The sequence below is a fragment of the Erinaceus europaeus genome, chromosome 11 (assembly GCF_950295315.1).
Source record: "Erinaceus europaeus chromosome 11, mEriEur2.1, whole genome shotgun sequence".
Lineage (NCBI taxonomy): Eukaryota > Metazoa > Chordata > Mammalia > Eulipotyphla > Erinaceidae > Erinaceus > Erinaceus europaeus.
The window spans coordinates 1,595,202-1,618,783 of record NC_080172.1 but is presented as its reverse complement, the minus strand read 5'-3'; the positions used below and the strand labels follow the sequence as shown (position 1 = coordinate 1,618,783).

The window sequence follows — 23,582 nt, the reverse complement described above, 5'->3', positions numbered from 1 at the left end:
ACCACACTCAAAGCTTTGTCCAGAATTAGAAGGCTGGATTAGGGCAGAGAGCAGCTCCCAGACATGAGAGAAGAACATAAATTCAATTAACTGTTCACTACGGGCAGCTTGACCTCAGTGTCTTAAGCTGTTGAACACAGAGATGCAGTCAGGACTGACTATCTATCCACATTGTCTTCTGTCAGAACAGTTCTTATGATGACTTCACTCACTGGACAGAGAACTCAATATTTCAGTACATTCAATGACCTAGATAGAAGATTTAAATTGAAAACTCATAGCAGCACTCGAACTGTTCATTCTACTTTTCAAAATGTGACTTTATGTTGAAGGTCAATGTACCTGAATTATATTGTGTATCCACAAAGCTATCTCTGTCAGTACATACAGACTGGGTCCTTTGAAACACAGCGAGTGATGTCACACAGTGACATATTCTATATTTTAACCTCCTCTCTCTTTCTCTCTCTCTCCTCTCTCTCTCTCCCCCCCCACACATACACAATGCCATATTGTATATAGAATGGTCACAAAGACAGGATCAATTAATTAGCAGATATTTTGTGTGGATTTAAAAAAAATGCTTTTATTATCTTTATTTATTTATTGGCTAAAGACAGCCAGAAATTGAGAAGAGAAGGGGAGACAGAGAGACCCCTGCAGCCCTGCTTCACCACTAGCTAAAGCTTTCCCCCTGCAGGTGGGGACTGGGGGCTCGAACCTGGGTCCTTGTGCATTCTGGCATGTGCATTCCACCAGGTGTGCCACCACCCGGCCCAGTAAAAAGAGATTTTAATCAAAAAGCGTTGACATGATTTTGAAACACAGTTGACTGTAGTAGAGCTGGCCATAGACTTTTTTCTCTCATGTTCCTTTGCTTCAGCTCGTGTTACGTCTTGTACTCATCAGCACAGTGTCCGGTATAAAGGGGTTGTGCAGCTATTCCTCTCCTGAAAAGCAGGGAAAGTTTGAATCAAAGTTATTCTAGGTGGACGGAACTCCTCTCATCTTACGGAATTTGAGGTGGAATCTCTGAACTGTAACATCAATTACTGAAGAGAGATTCATGGTAGAATTCTAAATTAACCGCTACTTTATGTAGAGCAGAAACCCAAATAGATCTCATTATGGGAATTGTTCATCACCTACCAAAAAACACACGAAAAATATAATTGCTTATATTTAAATCATACATCATAGATTTCAGTTCATAGTAAAGGAAAAAAGAAAAGAAAATAACAGAAGAACAAGGCCCCAAGAAGCCAGGTAATGCCAAATCGAGGCTAAAACTCGCTGTGGGCTTACTATTGTCTGTCTGTCTCACCTGACCATCCTGCAGCGGTGAACTGTCAGTCTGTTGTAGGCGTCATCTAGATCTCTGACCTCTTTGTCGCTCCAAAGTCTCTCACCAACAGTACTTGCCCGAGGCCTAAAATGAAGACCACATGTCCTCACCCCAAGTTTAAGTTCATATTTCCTTCAGTATGTATCTAACTCCTGTGCTTCGGGAAACCCTGGGGCTCTTATACCGGGAGCAGAAAGGGAAAGCCTGGCACCTACGTCGAGTGCTCTCAAAGTCCGTACCACAGTCTCGGCATGAGGTTGGTGGCGTCCACGTACTCTCCCCACAGACAGGCTTCTCCTCCGAGGACAAGTTGTTTCTGCCTCTCAGAACCTGCATGAAGGCCACGGGTTTGACGGGAGTTCAGTGCTTGCCTATCAGGGCTCACACATAGAGGCAACTCCGATTTCTTCTATTTGAATTTGTCCTATGATAGTCAGCTGAACCACAGATGATTTATGGGTGTAGCCAGAGGACACAACCAGTGTAATGATGGTTGCTTCACTCACCAGAAAAAAAATGAGGCTCCTCTTCATAGTTCACCTTCCAGTCATCTGCGGAGTTGATGTAGTCCAAGTACCAAGGAGCAGAAAGGATGACAGGGAAGCCCGCCTCTGTGGCCGTTCTTAGTTCTTCCTCATACTCATTGGCTTTCCATATCTGGACGATCGTGCCAGGCTGCAGCTAGTAAAGTCACAACCACAGTATGTGGTGTTAGGGCTGCAGGGACCGTAGATGAAGCTGAATGCTCAGGCGCGAATAGCGAGAGGATGACTTTCTACGGCAACTGAGAAGGCAAATGCTCTCTGCCCCCTTTCCCCCCCAGAGATAGCCCATACGCTATACATTTACTGATCAACAAAGATTTGCATCCTATTTCAACCACACGTCTGTTCGACTTTATTTTGGAACTGTGATCCTGCTGGACAAGTAATACTTGTAACCGGGCTTGCAAATTCTCTGTTGTGCCAAGGGAAAATAAAGAATTCTGACTGTGGGGCTGGGTGGAGGCGCACCTAGTTGAGTGCACATGTTATTACAGTGCTCAAGGACCCAGGTGCTAGTCCCTGGTCCCCACCTGTAGGGGGGAAGTTTTGCGAGTGGTGAAGCAGGGCTGCAGGGGTCTCTTCCTTTCTCTCCCTCCTTGTCTCTCTTTCCTTATGCTCTTGGTTTCTTGTTGCCTCTATCCAATAAATAAAGATAAAAAAAAAAAGAAGAAGAATCCCAACTATGTCAGCAAGAAATACCATTTAAAATAAAAAATGTACAGCAACAATTTTATTTCAACAAAACTACCTGAATTGCAAAGCAGAGTCACTTGTTCTTAACTGATAATCTGCACTTGTGAGAAAGGAGCTTATTTCAAAAGCAGCGCGCGTGGGGTTAACAGTATGACTTGTTGCAGCAAGGCCAAAGGCATGGGGGCAAAGGCGGAGAGGACAGAGACAGCACTGAGGGCCCACCCACCAGAGCAGGAGCTGACTTGCTGGGAGCAGTGTGCCCACAGCTGCACACATTAACCAGAACTTACAGGTCCAAGAAGGAGGACAGAGGACCTAGTGGGGGTTGCACTGTTATACGGAAAACTGGGAAATGTTATGCATGTGCAGACTAATGTAATACTGTTGACTGTAAAACATTAATTCCCCAATAAATAAATTAAAAATAAAAAAAATAACAAGAACTTGTGCTGTTGTGGCAACACCTGTCTTGTAAACTGCTGGATTTTGTATTATTTCTCTCTTTTTGTTTCTTTTTAACCAGACCACTGTTCAGCTCTGGCTTATGGTGGTGCAGGGGATTCAATTGTTATGTCTATATTAAAGTAATGAATATTTAAAAATAGGTTTTAGAGAGGAGGGTAGCAGAGAGAGAGATAAGGAAAAAGTGTCAAAGAGCCCAGATGGAGGAGAAGAAGCAGATGCGTCGTCACTGTCTCAGCCTTCAGCAGCTGCAGTCACAGTATTTGAGAGAAAAGACGGGCAGGTCCCCCATCACACTGGAGAGAATCGTCTTTGGGTCCCAGAGACCCCAGACGCTGGACTGTTAATCTCTGCTATTCTCCAAATCACACCCAGTCCTCACCTTCAATTTATCATCGAAAACCTCTTGCCAGACGATAGCTTTCTTTTTTGTTGTTGAGATAATATCGAAAATCCTGTCACAGAAGAGAACCACAGCATCATTTCAGATCACAAGCTTAACAGTATGTCTAAAGCTTACACAGTCCTACCGAGCCGAGCATTGCGATCCCGAGAGGTAGCTCTTTCTGTCTTTTTGTTTTTAAAGATTTATTTTATGAAAGATTGGTGTGTGTGTGTGGGGGGGGAGGGCAAAAACAACTTCGGCTCAGCTCGTACCTTTTTTTTTTTTTTTGCCTCCAGGGTTACCGTTGGGGCTCGGTGCCTGCACTACGAATCCACTGCTCCTGGAGGCCATTTTTTCCCTTTCTGTTGCCCTTGTTGTTTATCATTGTTGTTGTCATTGCTGTTGGATAGGACAGAGAGAACTGGAGAGAGGAGGGGAAGACAGAGAGGAAGAGAGAAAGATAGACAACTGCAGACCTGCTTCACCACTTGCAAAGCGGCTCCCAGGTGGGGAGCTGGGGGCTTGAACCGGGATCCTTATGCTGGTCCTTGTGCTTTGTGCCATGTGTGCTTAACCCGCTGCACTACCGCCCGACTCCCATCATTTTTTTTTTTTTTAAACCAGAGCCCTGCTCATCTCTGGCTTATGGTGGTGCTGGGGATTGAACCTGGGACTTTGGAGCCTTGGGCCAGAGAGTCTCTGTGCATCACCATAATGCTGTCTGCCCCACCTGACACTTTGTGACTAGGGCATCTGAGCTAGGGAGCCGCCTACATGTGTCTGATGCGACCTTTGAACACCACACACCTCATAGTAGAAGCAGCTGAGTTTGAGCAGGACTCAAAGGTTTCCTTCTTTCTAGCACAAGGTTCAGACCTGGTACAAAAGGGAGTTTTGTAATCATTTGCTCAGTGGATTAGCGGTCATGCTAGATAGACATGGCAATTTACAGAGGGGATTGTACAGACTGAAGTTCTAGTAATATGGTGTGTGGCTTAAAATAAAGGAAACTAGATGGGGTGTGTGTGCACCCAGTCGCGTGCACATGTTCCAATGTGCAAGGACCCCAGTTCAAGCCCCTGGTCCCCACATGCAGGGGGGAAGCTTCACGAGTGGTGAAGCAGGGCTGCAGGTGTCTCTCTGTCTCTCCCCCTCTCTATTACTCCCTTCCCTCTCCATTTCTGTCTGTATCCAATAAATAAAGATAACACAGGGGAGTTGGGCAGTAGCGCAGCGGGTTAAGCGCAGGTGGTGCAAAGCACAAGGACCGACTAAGGATCCCGGTTCGAGCCCCCGGCTCCCCACCTGCAGGGGAGTCGCTTCCCAGGCGGTGAAGCAGGTCTGCAGGTGTCTGTCTTTCTCTCCCTCTCTCTGTCTTCCCCTCTTCTCTCCATTTCTCTCTCTCCTATCCAACAACAATGACATCAGTAACAACAATAACTACACCAATAAAACAACAAGGGCAACAGAAGGGGAATAAATAAATTAAATAAATAAATACTTTTTTAAAAAAGAAAGGAAGGAAGGAAGGAAGTCAGTGGTTATCAGGTAGTGAAGGCTCAGGAGAAAGGCTGACTGAGAGGGAGTGTGAGGGCATTTGGAGGTGGGAGAGGGCTTTGCTGCTCACGGCTATGTAACTACATTGGGTTATATGCCTCTATTCCATAAAAGATGAATTGTGTGGCATAGAAATCATACATAAAATATGACTTTTAAGTGAAAAAGTTGAAAACAACAAATCCAATTAAAAATAACAAGATCAAATAGCACAACCGCCCACACTCCCCAGCACTATCGGAGAAACTCTCTTGGATTCTCAGAAAACAAGAGCAGCCCCAGAGAGGGAGGTGAGTCAGGGTGCTGAGGTGGAGAGGGGGTCGGTGGCACTGGGCGTATACAGGGTTTTGGGTAGTGATCAGAATGTCTTAGTATCATCTTGTGAAAGGACGCTAGTAGGAATTTCCTGCCCCCTGGGGATTGAACTTGGGACCTCATGCTAGAGAGCCGAATGCTTTTAAAATAAATTTAAGGGAGTCGGGCTGTAGCGCAGCGGGTTAAGCGCAGGTGGCGCAAAGCACAAGGACCGGCGTAAGGATCCCGGTTCGAGCCCCCGGCTCCCCACCTGCAGGGGGGTCGCTTCACAGGCGGTGAAGCAGGTCTGCAGGTGTCTGTCTTTCTCTCCCCTTCTCTGTCTTCCCCTCCTCTCTCCATTTCTCTCTGTCCTAGCCAACAATGATGACATCAATGACAACAGCAATAACTACAACAATAAAACAACAAGGGCAACAAAAGGGAATAAATAAAATAAATATTTAAAAAAAATAAAAAAATAAAATAAAAATTTAAAAGGAAAATTTTATTAGTGATCTAATAGTGAACTAACAGGAATGTTTAAAAATAAATACAAATAGTTACACCCGACTAAATAGCATAAGGTATAAAGTAGAGAAATGCTCTAGTCGTCCACACAAAGGAGTAGACAGTGGACAGTGCACAAGGATGGTCAGGCTTGCAGGTGAGTTCCTTCTTTCTTTCTTTTTAATATTTATGTATTCCCTTTTGTTGCCCTTGTTGTTTTATTGTAGTTATTATTGTTGTTGTTATTGATGTCATAGTTGTTGTTGGATAGGACAGAGAGAAATGGAGAGAGGAGGGGAAGACAGAGAGGGGGAGAGAAAGACAGATACCTGCAGACCTGCTTCACCTCCTGTGAAGCGACTCCCCTGCAGGTGGGGAGCCGGGGGCTTGAACCTGGGTCCTTAAGCTGGTCCCTGCGCTTTGCACCACCTGCGCTTAACCCGCTGCGCTACCACCCAACTCCTGCAGGTGAGTTCTTAACAGTTGCTATCACCTGTGCCAACAGTGACTGGAAGAGGCTTCAGGTTTTGTTGTTACTTAGTTTCATTAGCCCATGAAACTTGCTTTCTACTTACGACTGTTCTTCTGTGCTTTGTTATTTATCTGTTTATTTATTTGATTGCCACCAGGGTGCTCACTGAGACACAGTGCCAGCGCTACAAACCCACCACTCCTGGCAGCCAGTTTTTCTTTTCTTTCTTTCTTTTTTTTTTTTTTTTTTCAGATAGGACAGAGAGAAATTGACAGGGGAGGAGGAGCTAGAGAGCGAGAGAGACACCTGCATCCCTGCTTCACTGACATGAGGCTTCCCCCCTGAAGGTGGGGAGCGTGGGCTGGAAGCCAGTCCTTGCTCTTGGTGATAAGTGCGCTAACCAGGTGTGCCCTGGCCCTCCCCCTTTGTCTCTTTTGGTCCTTTGTACAATGAAGTATATGACATCTGCTCTTCGGCAAGGGGTGGAGAAAACACGGTTTAAGAGACTGCCCTAAATAATACCTAAATCTTCTTATAGACACAGATGAATTAAACAAACAAGTGAACGCTGGGGGTGGGGCGGGGTGGAGGAGAGATTGCACCTGGCGGTGGGGACGCAACAGAACCTGCATGTTTATGGAAACTTGCTTGGAAGCCATTATCCCCCCCCACCCCCCCCATAAAGTGATTTGAAAAAACAAATAGGCATTCAGAGAACTTACTTTTCGATATAGAAAGACGCTAATTTTTTTAAATTGTTCTCAAAGCCATTGTGTTTCATAAATTTTTCAATTTTGGGATTGGATGCCCTTCAAGAAAAAAAAAAGAGATTAAAATTTCAATATTGTTATGCCCCATCCATTTAGAATATCTTCTACCCCAAACGTAAGTTATACAGATGGAAAGCTAGGACATCGTATAAGAAGTGAAACTCTTAAGAACCTAGTCACGCGCTATCTTAGCTTTATGCTGCAAATAATTGATCTTGAGCTGCTGGTTTGCAGTAAGAGTGGCCTCTCTCCTCTATTTCAAGCTATTTGAAAGTGATTTTTTTTCCTCCAGGGTTATCGTGACAGCACTACAAATTCACGGCTCCTGGTGGCCATTTTTTTCACATTTTATTAGATAGGACAGACAGAAATTGAGGTGGGGAGGAGACAGGGAGAGAGAAAGAGAGACGCCAGTAGACCTGCTTCATCACTAGAAGAACTAGTGAAGTGACCCCTCTGCAGGTGGGGAGCTGGGGGCTCCAACCCGGATCCTTGTGCTTCGTACTATGTGCGCTTAACCCAGTGCGCCACTGCCTGGCCCCTGAAAGATATATTTTCATGTGGACCCTTCTCTCTCACACACACTTAGTCACTCTACTACAGCTGTGTTTGTGCACTCTAGCCTTTTTGTAATGCCATTACGGAGGCCAGAACTCCCACCTTCTGCACTCCATAAAGAATTTATTCCATACTCCCAGTGGGGAGAAATGTTAGGGGAATATGACCAGAGGGTTCTGAACTCCAAATCCTTTAGGACCCGGTGAGAGAAGAGAAGGAAAAAAAAAAAAAGACACTCAGAAATAATAATAGGTGTGAGACTTAGAAAAGAAGAGAAGAAGGCAGGACCGTAGAGAGAAATGGACAAATACACATAGAGACAGATAGTTATAGAGGTAACAGCCAGCCCGTATCAGTGAGTTGGGGAGAACCACTGTAGTTCCCAGTGGAGGAAATGGGACACAGAGCTCTGGTGGTGGAAATGGTGTGGAATTATACCCCTGATATCTTATAATTTTGTAAATCAATATTAAGTCATTAATACAAAATAATTTTTAAAAGGTAGCAGGTAGAATGGGGGCCAGGAGTTTCCCAGCACAGAAATGGTGGAAGGAGACTTCAGCTGGCGGAGGGAATGGTGCACGGACACTTGACGCTGGCTTAAGAACTACTCATGAGGCAGCCCCTGCCGTGTGAACCGCTCTCTTCCCAGGACAGTGACAAAGGCATTGTGAGAGTTCTGAGGAGACTTCCTACCAACACTGAAGGTCCACTTCGTCTCCACCCAAGTGAATGAACTCATCAGGAAACACCTGACTGACTTCCTTGAGAAGCCTAGACATGAAGGTGTAAGTTGAGTTCAGAGTCGGGTCTATAGGTCCAAACATCCCAGAGGGGTACTTTCCATCATAGCAGGGAGTCAGGAGATCTTTCTGACCTGCAAGAAAAACAGGACGACTCTTCTGAAACAGAATTTTAACCACAGACACAGCGTTGCATAGGCTCGTACACCTTTTTGTGCTGAGAGATCTCCGCAGAGGATAGGCAGGTTTCCTAAGAGTGACTGTGGGAACTGCTTTCAAATAACATCAAGCGTTTCCTGCATCCTATAACTTGCTGCTTCCCGTAGATCAGCCTCTCCAAGGCATTTCTTCTTTTTTATTTTTTAATTTTGGTTTTATTCATTTATTCTTGGATGGAGATGGGGAAATATTGAAGGGGAGGGGAGGTAGAGAGGCAGAGAGACACCGGCAGCCCCGCTTGCTTCACCACTCGTGAAGCTTCCCCCCTGCAGGTGGGGACCATGGACTTGAACCTGGATCCTTGGGCACTGTATCAGGTGTGCTCAACCAGGTTCTCTACCACAAGTCCCCCCAATTTTAAAAAAGTTATTATTATTTTATTTTTTTAAATGTATTTATTTTATTTCTTTTTATATTTATTTATTCCCTTTTGTTGCCCTTGTTTTATTGTTGTAGTTATTATTGTTGTCGTTGTTGGATAGGATAGAGAGAAATGGAGAGAGGAGGGGAAGACAGAGAGGGGGAGAGAAAGACAGACACCTGCAGACCTGCTTCACTGCCTGTGAAGCGACTCCCCTGCAGGTGGGGAGCCGGGGGCTCGAACCGGGATCCTTAAGCCCATCCTTGCGCTTTGCGCCACCTGTGCTTAACCTGCTGTGCTACCGCCTGACTCCCGAAAGTTATTAGTTTAAAAAAAATTTTATTTGGTATATCTGATTGAATAGAGATACACTGAGAGGGAGGTAGAGGAGAGACAACTCTTCTTATCATTTGATGGGGGGTGGTTATCGGCTTACAGAACAGTCGCAGACATATGAGTACAAATCCCATCTCCCCATGACAGGTGTCTGCAAGCACTCTCACCCCCACATAGGCCATTTTTTACCACCATGCGCCAAGGTGCCCAAGCCACTTCCTCCAGGCCCCGTTCTCCCCCTCGCTCCCAGATTCCTTTGCTTTGGTGCAATACACCAAAAGCTAAACTTTGTGTTTTTCTTTTTCTGTTCTTGTCTCTTAAGTTCTTCTATGAGTGGGGCCATCTGGTACTCATCTTTCTCCTTTTGATTTATCTCAACATTATTCCTTCAAGCTTTATCCAAGATGAGGCGAAGATGGGGAATTCTGTCTTCTACATAGTTTAGAGTTTCTGGATGATAATGACTCTTACAGACCTCCAGTTTAGAGATGAGAAATAAAGACTGAGATGTTCTTTACTTGTTCCTGAATGTCATTTTCAGCATTCAAACCCAGAAAGTAGGGGGTCTGTGCCAGTTTCTGTTTTTTTAATTTTTAAATGATCTTTGTTTATCTATTGGATAGAGACAGCCAGAAATTGAGAAAGAAAGGGGGAGACAGAGAGGGAGAGAGACAGAGAGACACCTGCAACTCTGTTTCACCACTTGCAAAGCTTTCCCCCTGCAGGTGGGGACCAGGGGGCTCGAACCTGGGTCCTTGCGCATTATGACATGTGCTCGACCAAGTGTGCCACCACCTGGGCCCTCCTGGTCAGTGCTTACCCACCCTATGGAAAGCTCCTTACACACTACTTTCGATCTAGAAGAATCTTCCCACATCGTTCCCTCTACTATGAGCATGAATGTATTCCTCCATCTCTCAAAATCATTGTGCATGTTAACTCATCGTCAAGCCATTTCTTTAAAAATATAGATTAATTTTTAGGGTGGTGGTAGAGAGCATAATGATTTTGCAAAGAGACTCTCAAGTCTAAGCCTCCAAAATTCCAGGTTCAAGCCCCTGCACCACCATAAAGTCTGAGCTGAGCAGGGCTCTGGCCAAAAAAAAAAAAAAAAAAGAATATGTAAAAATATAGATTCTTTTTTTTTTTTTTTTTTTAATGCTGGGGCTCAGTGCCTATATGACGAATCCACTGCTCCTGGAGGCTATTTTTCCCATTTTGTTGCCCTTGTGGTGTTATTGTTGTTATAGCTGTTATTGTTGTTGGATAGGACAGAGAGAAATGGAGAGAGGAGGGGAAGACAGAGAGGGGGAGAGAAAGACAGACACCTGCAGACCTGCTTCACCGCCTGTGAAGTGACTCCCCTGCAGGTGGGGAGCCGGGGGCTCGAACCGGGATCTTTATACTAGTCCTTGCACTTTGTGCCATGTGTGCTTAACCTGCTGCGCTACCGCCCAACCCCAATTCATTTTTTTATCTCCAAGTTTTTAACTGGTGTACACTATGATAAGATTCTAAGAGGATCATCTCCAAGGTATACACAGCATCTCGCTTATGTGTCACCCATGTCACCCACTGCCCCCACCACCCAAGGCCTCCCCCTCTATTCTTGAATAACTATCATCGTTTCATAGGGTCCAAGCAATAGTTTGGTTATTCATTGAGTGCTTTATCCCTTTCAGGTTTTTATTTAACACAGGTGAGTGAAACAGTTGCTAGACTTTCATTTCCTTCTTTGACATAAACTATATTCACTTTTGGCTGTATACACACTTCGGTGCCCAGAACACGTGTAGACGGTTACGTGTTGCAACTTCTTATTTGCTTTGGATCTTTAAAATTATCTTTATTTATTTATTGGATAGAGACAGTCAGAAATCGAGAAAGGAAATGGGAGATAGAGACAGAGAGAGACAGAGAGACACCTGGAGCCCTGCTTCACCACTTGTGAAGCTTTCCCCCTGCAGGTGGGGACCAGGGGGCTTGAACCTGGGTCCTTGCTCACTGTGACATGTGCGCTCAGCCAGGTGCACCACCACCCGGCCCTCATTTTGCAATTTCTTTTTCTCTTCTTTTCTTTCTCTCTTTTTTCTTTCTTTCTTTCTTTCTTTCTTTCTTTCTTTCTTTCTTTTCTTTCTTTCTTTCTTTCTTTTTTCTTTTTTTTTGTAATTTCTAAAACACCCAACTTACCTTTCCCCCAAGAATCTGTATGTCCTGGGTTATCAAATTCTGGTATGACTCGAATCCCTCTCAGTCGGGCATATTCAATCACCTTCCGGACGTCCTTGGGTCTGTAGACATGAGACAGAGTATAGCTTCCCTGGGAAAGCACATCATGTAAGTGAAGATGCAGGAAGAGAACTCAGCCTCAAAGTTCAACAGCTTTGCTGGCTCTGCTGTGCCTGCCAGAGGCAATTTTCCCAATGTCATAATGTACAAGTCGTTTATTTATTTATTTATTCCCTTTTGTTGCCCTTGTTTTATTGTTGTGGTTATTGATGTCATTGTTGTTGGATAGGACAGAGAGAAATGGAGAGAGGAGGGGAAGACAGAGAGGGGGAGAGAAAGTTAGACACTTGCAGACTTGCTTCACCGCCTGTGAAGTGACTCCCCTGCAGGTGGGGAGCCGGGGGCTCAAACTGGGATCCTTACGCCTGGTCCCTGCGCTTTGCGCCATGTGCGCTTAACCTGCTGTGCTACCGCCCGACTCCCCGTACAAAGTAGTTTTGTCTGATGTTATGAAAGTTAATGACAATAACTCATGTTATTTTTTCTCCCAATTTCTCAGTAACCTCTCAGCACGCTGCAGGTAACTCCACATTGTCCTTCTTCCAGGAAGAGCCGCTATCACACCCCCTAATGACAGTATAACAAGACAGACAGGAGATACTTGTCTCCAGGAACTGGAAACTCCCAAGACATTGCACTGGTCATGCTTAGGGCCAAAGTTCACACAATATCATGAAACGTAGTAGCTGCCTTTCAAAGTCATTTTCACTCTTATCAGTTAAAATAAAACTGATAAATAAAATAAAATTGATTTGATGGGGACAGAGGAATTGAGAGAGAAGGGAGAGCTAGAGAGGAGGAGAGAGAGACATCGGCAGAGTTGCCTCACCACCTGTGTAGCTTTCCTCCTGCAGGTAGGGGACCCCAGTCCCTGAGCACTGTAATGTGTGCGCTGAATCTGCTGTACCCCCAACAGCTCCTCTTATCAACTGTAAATATTGCCCTCATGGACTTTCTAAAATTACCTCAGAGCCTCAGGCATGAGAGTCTTTTGCATAGCCATTATGCTATTCCCCAGCCCTTTTAAAACAATTTTTATTTATTTTAATTTAAAGAGAGAGAGAGAGACCAGAGCACTGTCCAGCTCTGGCTTATGATGGTGCTGGCAATTGAACCTGGGATCTCAGTGCCTCAGTCATGAGAGTCTTTTGCAGAACCATTATGCTATTTCCCCAGCCCCTAAAATTACCTGTTTCTTTTTCTCTTTCCTCCTTTCTTTCTTTCTTTCTTTCTTTCTTTCTTTCTTTCTTTCTTTCTTTCTTTCTTTGTCTCTCTTCCTCTTTCTTTCTCCCCCTAGACCCTACATAGAGTATATGAAAAATTAGAAGTTGGTATTGGTTTTAATTATGAATAAAGATGTATTACTAGTGGGTTGGTAAGCGACCATAATGGTTAAACAAAGGGTCTCTCCTGCCTGAGGTTTCGAAGTCTCTGGTCCAACCCCCTGCGCCACTGTAAGCCAGAGCTGAGCAGGGATTGGGGGGGGGGGTTGGTATTAGTACTGTGGCCCAGTTCTCAGGTACAGACTACAAATTTCAACTACTGAAAATTAGTCCTAACCCACCTCCTAAATCAAACTGGTAGTTAAACAATGTTAATTTAACCACCTATAGACCTACAGGGATGCAGAGGTTACACAGGCTCGTGGGCCCCAGATCAAATCTATGGGGTTTGCAGTTAACAATATTTATAGACTTTTTTCATAATTGGGAGCTACTGTCTTCCCTGATCCAGCTTTCTAGTCCTTTTTACAACTATGACACCATCTCCCCAGACAATAACCTGGGTCCACCTGCATATCAGATGTCAGGCTCAGGCAAAACCTAGTAAAGTCACGGGCCCCTCTGGAATACACCTGAAACAGACCTACTAGCTTTTTCCAAAACGGAGACCCCAAATCTTCATCTGCAATATTCATGCCTTTAGTCATGAATTAGTTCATGACTATTTAGTTCAGGATTAGTCAACAATTTGTTCTGCATTATATCTTAACTCTTTTTCAGCCACCAGGCTCCTGATGTTACCATGATGCTGACCAGACTTCCCTGGACAGACAACCCCACCATGTGTCTTATAGCCCCACCTCCCCAGAGCCCTGCCCCACTAGGGAAAGAGAGAGAAAGGCTGGGAGTATGGATCCACCTGTCAACGCCCATGTTCAGCAGGGAAGCAATTACAGAAGCCAGACCTTCCACCTTCTGCATCCCACAATGACCCTGGGTCCATATTTCCGGAGGGATAAAGAATAGGGAAGCTGTCAGGGGAGGGGACTGGATATGTAGCTCTGGGGGTGGGCATTGTCTGGAAATGTGCCCCTCTTATTCTATGGTTTTGTCACTGTTTCCATTTTATAAATAACAAAAAAATTAATGGGAGTCAGGCAGTAGTGCAGTGGGTTAAGCGCACGTGGTGCAAAGCACAGGGACCTGTGTAAGGATCCCGGTTCGAGGCCCTGGCTCCCCACCTGCAGGGGGGTCATTTCACAGGCGGTGAAGCAGGTCTGCAGGTGTCTGTCTTTCTCTCCCCCCTCTCTGTCTTCCCCTCCTCTCTCCATTTCTCTCTGTCCTATCCAACAACGACAACATTAATAACAACAACAATAAAACAAGGGCAACAAAAGGGAATACATAAATATTAAAAAATTTAGCTACTTGTGTATAGTCAATACAGAGAACAGAATTCAGTTCCTAGGTGCTAAGGGACTACAGTTGATAAAGGCAGACTCGTCAGCCATAGGGCCAGAGGCTTTATTTCTTCAGAAAAATTTTTTTTACAAGAAAGAGACTGGTGTTGATGAATAGAGGACTGATACACTTATTTACAGATGTCAAAATGTATAGATTGTGCCAGGTGGTGGTGCACCTGGCTGAGGGCACCCATTACAGTGCACAAGGACCTGGGTTCAAGCATCTTCATTCCCCACCTGCAGGGGGAGGAAGCTTCACGAGTGGTGAAGCAGGGGTGCAGGTGTCACTCTGTCTCTCTTCCTCTCTATCTTCTCATCCCCTCTCAATTTCTCTGTCTCTATGCAATAATAAATAAATAATTTATTCAAAGTGTATAGATTTCATTTCCATCCACATCCTCAAAAATAATTTCAGGTGAAGAAAAGACAGTTGAGAAATGTGTACAATGACGTCTGCCTGGATCAATGACATTGTTCAGCCATGATAAGATGTTGCGTATTTTGAAAGGAAAACCTTTTTACTAATGAGATGCGGTATCTGGGATCTACTTCAAAGAAATGGCTCAGTGTAAGGAACATGAAATGAGTCAGACTTTGATTACTGAATGTAGGTGATAAGAAGACCCATTGAAGAAGATGCTTGCTAAGTCACTAAGTCCTAACAACATTTTGCTAATCAGATTCCAATAACTCACCTTTTTGCTTAACTGCGGAAACGTGGCGCTCTGGTATGGGAACGCCTGGTCATCCACTATGTGCCAGTGTAGCACGTTGAACTTGTTCATGGCCATGGCGTCCTGCGGGGAAACGTGCTCAAGTCACACATAGCAGAAACAACACTCAACCCAGCTTGCGGCTGCACAGTCAGGACCGTGGCTGATGTGTCTGCTTCTGTCTGAAATCCTTTTCCCAGGCCAAGAAGTCCTCACTGGGGAATGCATGTGCTTTGCTTAGCAAGGCCCAGGATGGAGCCCTGGCAACACACGGGACGTGCTCTGGCCCCGGGGGCGGGGTGTGTGTGGTGTCTCTCCTCTCCCTGCTCCCTCTGTCTCTCTAGCTGAATGAAAAGGCGGCACAGAGCAGTGTCATCTCATGTGTGGGGGCCCCAGTTCAACCCCCCCGAGTTTTCAAGTCAAAGAATGTGCAGGAAGTATGAATGTTCCAATTCATACATTTTACATGCCTGTCATTCTCAGAAAGTCACCACAGGGAATCTTAGTGGAGGAGAAGTGAAGGGTGTTGATCCAAGGGTACAGACTTCCAGTATGGGGTCTGATGTGCAGCAGTGATGGGGTCGATACTGCCCAGGACATTCAGGGAGGATGCCAAGAAGTGGACCTGGGAGTCCTCATCTCACACTGAAAATGTACCTTTCCTTAGCATCGTGTCTAGTGGTATGGTATGTCTTTCCTTTCCTTTTCTTTTCTTTTCTTTTTCTTTCTTTTTTTTTTTCTTTGCCAGAGCCCTGCTCAGCTCTGGCTTATGGTGGTGCAGGGGACTGAACCTGGGACTTTGGAGCCTCAGGCAGGAGTGTCTGTTTGCATAACCATTATGTTGTCTACCCTGCCTATATGATATGCTCTTTTTTTAAAAAAAATTTATTCATTTATTAATGAGCAAAATAAGAGGAGAGAGAGAAAGAACCAGACATCACTCTGGTACATGTGCTGCTGGGGATTGAACTCAAGACGTCATGCTTGAGAGTCTAATGCCTTACTTAGCCACTACACCACCTCCCAGACCACCATATGATATGCTCTTATTAGGGTATCCTAACTGATTTACTGGGATAGTCATTTTGCAACCTGACATGTCAAGTCATTATGCTGTCCACTTTTTTGCTGATACAGGGAAGTATGCCAATTATATTTCAATGAACTGAGAAAATTTGGGATCCGATATATTACTTTTGAAACAAAGATGATTTTAAGAAATTCTTTTATTATCTGCATTTTATTTATGGGTAGAGACAGCTAGAAGTCGAGAGGGAAGGGGAATGACAGAGAGGGAGTGACAGAGAGACACCTGCAGCCCTGCTTTACCACTCCTAAAGCGTGCTCCCTGCAGGTGGGGACTGGGGACTAGAACCCAGGTCCTTGTGCACTGTAACATGTGCTCTCAACCAGGTTTGCTGCCTGCTGGCCCCCAATTTTTTTTTTTTTTTTTTTTGCCACTGAAGCTCCTCTGGGACTTTGCAGCAGTGTGACTCCATTTCTCCCACTAGACTCTTCTCCCTCCTCTCTAAATAAAGGGTGAGGAAGACAGAGGGAGAGAAACAGAAGGCTACCACAGCACTGCTCCTCTGTGAGTGAATCTTCGCCTTTGTGCGGCGCAGCTATGTGGTGACTGGCAAAGGACAGAAAGAGCTTGGCCCACTGTGCTCAAGGCCCCTCTGATGAGATCAGTCCAGAAGACAGTCTCAACAGAAATGACAAGCCAGGGCTCCAGGCTGCTCTGGGGAATCTCCCTAGATATAAACGTGAACTCATACTCTGGTGCACCTGGTTAAGTGCTCACATCACAGCGCACAAGGCACCAGGTTTGAGCCCCTGGTCTCCACCTGCAGGGGAAAAGCTTCACAGGTGGTGAAGCAGGGCTGCAGCTGTCCCTCTGTCTCTCTCCCTGTCTATCTCCCCCTCTCTGTCTCACAATAATAAATAAATAAAGAGATGAAAAAAAAAAACCCACCACCAACAATGTCTTTCTCTTTAACAGTCCTGGCTACATATTAGAAAGTGCCCCCGCCCCACTTCACACCAGGAATCAAGTAGATTTTTTCTCAAGTGGAGTCTCCCCTTCTCAATGGAGGAAAAATACTTCCCTAAAGAAGGAGGGGAGAAAGCCCAGGATTTACACTGATGCACGAAAAATGAATCCACTGGGGCCCGTCCAGCAGTCACACCAGCATAATGTGGCGGCATACAAGGACACATCTTCTGAGAAAAGTAGTATCTAGCTCAAGAAAACTGGTGACAGACAGGGACCTGCACTGTAGGTGAGGGTGTCCGCAGCTAACTCTCCCGGGGAGGCAAGGAGTTGTACCCAGGTGTCAGCAACTGGACTGTAAACCACAGCCCCCCCCCCGAAAAATTATAAAAAAAGAACACATCCTCAGACCAGCAGATGGACTAAAAGACTTACCAAAGTTTTTAAAATAGCTTTAATTGGCAGATAGTGTCTGGCTGTATCAATCAAGATGCCTCTGTGAGGAAACCTTGGAGAATCAGAAACACTGGATTCAATGATGCTGATCTACAAAACACATTTAAAATTTATCTTTAGTATTTCTCTTGACTTAAATAGTGAAGTCTATACCCATCTATGCAAGCATTAAATAAACAATTTAAAAATATCTTTATTTATTTATTGGAGAGAAATGGAGAGGGAAGGGGAGATCGAGAGACACCTGCAGCCCTGCTTCACCACTGTGAAGACCCCATCTGTGAGTTCGCTTACTTATTGAGAGAGAGAGAGAGAGAGAGAGAGAGAAAGGAGAGACAGACAGACATCTGGAGAGAGACAGAGAGACACCTGGAGCCCTGCTTCACCACTTGTGAAGACCCCATCTGTGAGTTCGCTTCCTTATTTGAGAGAGGAGAGACAGACAGACATCTGGAGAGAGATAGAGAGACACCTGCAGCCCTGCTTCATCACTTGTGAAGACCCCATCTGTGAGTTCGTTTCCTTATTTGAAAGAGAGAAAGAGAGAGAGAGAGGGGAGAGAAAGACAGACATCTGGAGAGAGACAGAGAGACACCTGCAGCCCTGCTTCGCCACTTGCAAAGCTTTCCTCCGCAGGTGGGGACTGGGGGCTGGAACTCGGGTCCTTGTGCACTGTAAAGTGTACGCTTAACCAGGTGCGCCACCACACAGCTCTGATAAAACACTTATATAGAAAACAAAGTATGAAAAAAAAAGTGAAAGTATTCAATTTGTGTTTACCACCTAAGATGAAATATTTTGGGAGGAAAAAAAGTTCCAAGAGCAAAGTGGCTGAAAAAGCTTGGTTTTCCTGCAGCAACCTGTTAGCCCCAACAAGCTTTGGCTCCATGTAATAGTCATACTTACAATCCCATTAGGATCTTGATGAATTAACTGGCTAAAGGTCTCTAAGCCTGGGGAAAGTAAAAATACACTCATTATTGTTCTGGTTGATAAAAGAACAAAGCGACACAATAAAAGCTAAGCTGCCCAAACATAACCAGATAAGGCACAAACGTATGAATACTGTGCTGTAATATCCCCCCGAACAGGCTTTCTAAAACCAGAGCTCAGTTTTTAGTCAGTTGTTACCTATTCAACATTGTTACGTAAAAAAATACCTTATTTCATAGTACTCACGCTCTGGGCTTTGTCTGAATGACACACACGTAAAAGGGCAGTGATGTTCACGTTGAGATGAGCCATGAAAGTAAAGGGCAGATACGAACGCTCTCACTCACACTCGGGACTTGAGGCGGGAGCACACAGCGGGGGAACACAAAGCGAAAGGTGGGCTTGGTAGGGTGAGGCACTCTGGGAGGACGGGGCAGGGAGCGGCTGGAGAGAGCCCTGGGGTCCTGGTGCGGGGTGATGCTTACGGCCTAGGTGGCGGGGACCGTGCTCTGCAGAGAACTTCTACAGGGAGATGAAAACATGTGCCTGTGTGCCAACAACTGCACTGTGACTTAAAAACTCTTTTCATTAGCTTTATCTATTGGCTGGAGAGAGAGAAATTGAGAGGGAAGGGGGAGAGAGAGAGGGAGAGAGACACAGAGACACCTGCAGCCCTGCCTCACCACTTGTGAAGATCCCACCAGTTAGATCCCAGTTAGAGTTCCTTATGAGAGAGAGAGAGGAGAGAGAGAGAGAGAGAGAGAGAGAGAGAGGCGAGAGAGAGAGAGAGAGGTGAGAGAGAGAGAAAAGGAGAGGAGAGAGAGAGAGAGAGGAGAGGAGAGAGAGAAGAGGAGAGAGAGAGAGGTGAGAGAGAGAGAGAGAGAAGAGAGGAGAGGAGAGAGAGAGAGAAGAGAGAGAAGAGAGAGAGAGAGAGATATCTGGGACTCCTCCCCATGCTTCCTGTCTGGCAAGGTTCTTGCTCTGCTGGGTGAGCTATCTTTTTTTTTTTTTTTTGCCTTTTCATATTTAGAAATATTTGACTGGGGGGTTGGGCGGTGGCGCAGTGGGTTAAGCGCATGTGGCGCAAAGCGCAGGGACCGGCGTAAGGATCCCGGTTCGAGCCTCTGGCTCCCCACCTGCAGGGGAGTCGCTTCACAGGCGGTGACGCAGGTCTGCAGGTGTCTATCTTTCTCTCCCCCTCTCTGTCTTCCCCTCCTCTCTCCATTTCTCTCTGTCCTATCTAACAACGAATTGCGTCAACAAGGGCAATAATAATAACCACAACAAAGCTACAACAAGGGCAACAAAAGGGGGGAAAAATGGCCTCCAGGAGCGGTGGATTCCTGGTGCAGGCACCGAGCCCAGCAATAACCCTGGAGGAGGAAAAAAAAAAAAAAGAAAAGAAATATTTGACTGAACCTCTATACTATCTAATTTGCAAATCGAATCCTTTTTTAAAGTTATTTGTATTGAGGGGTGGCTAGGGGGCTAATGGTTTACAGTGCAGTTGTTGGGGGGCAAGGTAGACAGCATAGCGGTTATGCAAAGAGACTCTCATGCCTGAGACTTCAAAGCCCCAGGTTCAATCCCTCGCACCTCCATAAGCCACAGTTGAGCAATGCTCTGGTTAAAAAAAAAAAGTGGAAGAAAGAAAGAAAGAAAAAGAAGAAAGTTGTGTGTGTGTGTGTGTGTGTGTGTGTGTAGGAGGCAGTGGTACATCTGGTTGAACACACACATTACAAAGTGCAAGGACCCAGGTTCAAGACCCTGGTTCCCACCTGCGGGGGGGGGGTGCTTCATAAGTGGTGAAGCAGGGCTGCAGGGCCCTCACTGTCTCTCTCTCTCTCCCTTCCCTCTCGATTTCTCTCTGTCTCTATCTAACAATAAGTAAATAAAAATATTCTTAAAAAGAAAAAGAAATTATAAATCAACATTTCCATAACATAGTGATATTGAAGTGGGGGTGGGGTGGGGGCAGAACAGGTTAATAAAAAAAGTGATGGAAAAATAGCTCCAGTGTGGTACCATACATGTGTGAGGCCTGCATTAATTACCCAATTCATTATTGGATTACTTACCAATAAGGGGAGGGAGTTACCTAAACTCGACAGAAGTGAAGACTCAAACTATGACAATGCTGTACTCAGAGCTGCAAAGACTCCGTCCTGAACATGTTTCGTTCATGTGGATTTTTCACTTCATGTCTTTGCTACAGGAGAGTTTATTTAACTGCAGTCGACTTTATACCAAAATCCATCATTTTAGCTAACAACTCCATTTCTAGAGAACATTTTAAGCCAAGAGGAGCTCCAATTTGACACCACTTGCAAATTTCCTAAACACATCCTTCCTCACCTCTCCCCAGACAGTCTCACTGTGGCCAGAGTAACTCTGGGACGAGCTGGGAATTGCCAATACCCTCGTCATTTAGGTCATGTGACTTAGTTTGTTAGCAAACAGAAAATAAGGATTTCTTGCACTAAAATCTTGTCACTGCCCGCTTTCAAAATTATTTTTATCAAGGCAAATATCACTATCACTCTGGTCCCCTAACAAGACAGATCAGACTAGTAAAGTCTTCAAACTGTGTGACATTGTGTATCAACTATCTAAATGATATTTTCAGTAATTACAGTAATAGAGTGAATGTTATAGATACTACCTCCTGTTTTGAAGTGAGATCATCACCATAGTTTACTGTTGTGACTCTAAAGCATAGAACAAAAAAGATAATTGTTGGTCTGCTTCTACATTCTGCTTCTAAGACCCCTTCTGTTTCATTGGTTTAATCCCCCCTGCTTAACCCTGTATTCTGTTTACATAACCACTGTTAACTAAGCACCACCCTGCCTGCAGGGCATTGGTTTAATCCTCACTGTTTTGCATGCTTTTTCCTTCTACCCACCTCCTATCCTATGTACATCTTCTTTGGACCTGACTCTTCCTCCTCAGGATAGATAAGGACAGCATTGTGATTAGAGATGGCTTAGATTGCGCTGTGTTCCACATGAATAAAGACTGAACTGCGTACCACTCAACCATGAGTCCCTGGTTGTCTCTCTCTCCTGCCTGCAAAGCTAGCCCGTCAGATAATTATTTTGATTTAATTGCATCCAACCTGAATATAATCTAAAGTCATCTTTCTTTCCAACTACACCAGAGAATTCAGTTACAATCAGCACTGTCCTGTTCTCCAGCTCTGCTGTTTGCAGGTGACTGCAACAATCCTTTGCTACTTAGAGAATAGAGCAAAAATAATGTTGGAACAACAAGAGTCAATTCCCAAGTCCCTAGACAGAAACAAAATGCCCCCTGGAACAACATGATTGGGTCATTCACAGCTTTGTGGACATCACAGTCCTGGGGGCACCAGTGAGTGGTGGCATTGTAGAAAAGGAATGACCCAGGACAGACAGGCTAAGCCATCTCTCTCTCATGCTTCAGGCGGCACACATCACGGCAATGATCTCACAGTGACAAGTGGATGCTATAAAGGGTTCAAGGAAGCTGCCCTGCTGTGCCGGACTCCCCGAGTCAGAAGCTGAAGATGCCAGAGTCCCTACCGAGTAACAGTGAGACCGCACAGGACTTACCTCGAAGCACTCCCCAGACTGTTCTCGCACTGAGGACGGCCACTGGCTCTTGCACATTCAAAGTATCTTGCATGGGGGGTGGGGTTGGGGAGGGAAAGTTTCTGTTAATGCCTCAATGGCACGGAGTCAATTTCCTAAATGCATAATTAGTATTTCTGGACAATTCTTAACTTTTTTTTTTTAAAAAGGTTTACTTTTTATTTTTATTATTGAATGGAGACAGAGAGAGATTGAGAGGGGAGAGACAGAGAGACACCTGCAGCCCTGCTTCATCGCTTGTGAAGCTTTTCCCCTGCAGGTGGGGACCAGAGGCTTGAACCCGGGTCCTTGTGTGTTGGGTAGTATGACAGCTCTCTTGCTTCTGCTTAACCAAATACTAGTATGCCTGTGTAAGGGATTGGGTTGATCTTATTTACAACAGTCTATTTACATAAATCACTTTTACATTTACATAAAGCACCACACTCTCTCTAGGGCATTAGTGGTTTAGTGGTAAAATTTTCACCTGTTCTGCCCCCTCTCTCTGTCACACCCTGATCTTCCACCAGTCGTTTTTTGCTCCACCCTCTCTATGTCACATCTTGTTTTCACCCTACTTGGAGAGTATAAAAACAGCTGCTCTTCTGATTAAAGACACTTGGAAATTGCTTTCCGGCTCCGAGAGTTCCAGAGTGTATCTCCTGCGAAGTTAGTGCGGCACGAGTTCCTGATCCCTCTCCCACGCAGCAGCCTAGATCGGCTCCAGTTGAGTTCTCTCCAAGCCAGAGAGCACTAGCTCGGGAAGAAGCACCCTTAGGCTATCTCGGCATCTGGGACAAGGCATTCGTGGTCTCTGATTCCCTGTCTGGAGGCGGGGTCGTGGTCTATTTTCTGGACATTGGTTACGCCAATGCCCTTGGCGACTGCACTGAAAGCAAGCCCCTTTTTGCTTATGTAAGGTAGCTGCATAGGCCTGTAACATAGGTCCTTGAAAAGAGCTTGATCTGAGATCCTGTGTAGCTATAATCTAAGTATCTGGGTGTTCGTTTTTAAGAGTGATACAGGCCAGTCGAAAATGCGGAAGCATTCCATCCCAGACTATGGATCGCAGGAGGAGAAAACGAGCGTCAGGATTATAAATCTTCCTTTCCAAACTCGACTGAACACTGGCAATGAATTTAGCGAGGGATTCATCAGGTTCTTGTTGAAGGGAGAGAATGGGCGCTGAGGCCGCTCCCATAGGTGGTGTTAATCGCTCCCATGCTTTTAATGCACACAGGCGTACCTGATCAAAATACCCCAGTGGAAACTTGGCTTCCACCTGTTGAATCTCTGTTTCTAATTGGCCTGTTCTAAACAATGCATCAAAATTCTCCTGACTGATTTTGAATATTTTTCTGCGATTGTTGTAAACATTCGTTGCCAAAGAATGCCTCCCATTGCAGGAAGAGGGGGCCTGGGAGCGTAGCGCGAGTTACATCCCTCCAATCTTGGGGAGTATTAAGGTTCTGAAGCAGGTTTTATAAAACGGACCTGGTCCATGGGGCATGAACACCGTCATCCTTGAAAGCCTGGCGTAGTTCCTTCAGGTCTGTGGTGGAATATGGATACCAGGCCTGAGGTTTTTGTCTATTGGGGGCAACATTGACCGGAAATGTGTGGACTCGCTCTGATAAGTGTGTAGCGGTAGGAG

The 23,582-nt window shown here is 45.3% G+C and overlaps 1 protein-coding gene across 1 annotated transcript; it reads right to left on the bottom strand.

Moving 5' to 3' along the window:
- Positions 1-889: 889 nt before the first annotated feature.
- Positions 890-22,200, bottom strand: LOC103109765 (beta-hexosaminidase subunit beta-like). The gene is made up of 11 exons (XM_060201018.1): positions 21,911-22,200; positions 18,291-18,337; positions 17,364-17,474; positions 14,886-15,019; positions 11,438-11,538; positions 8,285-8,465; positions 3,428-3,500; positions 1,852-2,026; positions 1,585-1,675; positions 1,325-1,429; positions 890-950 (listed from the first exon to the last, which is right to left on the bottom strand). Exons 1-11 carry the CDS (start codon positions 21,981-21,983, stop codon positions 890-892), a joined length of 1,152 nt encoding a protein of 383 aa, XP_060057001.1. The 5' UTR covers positions 21,984-22,200.
- Between the last annotated feature and the right edge of the window lie 1,382 nt (positions 22,201-23,582).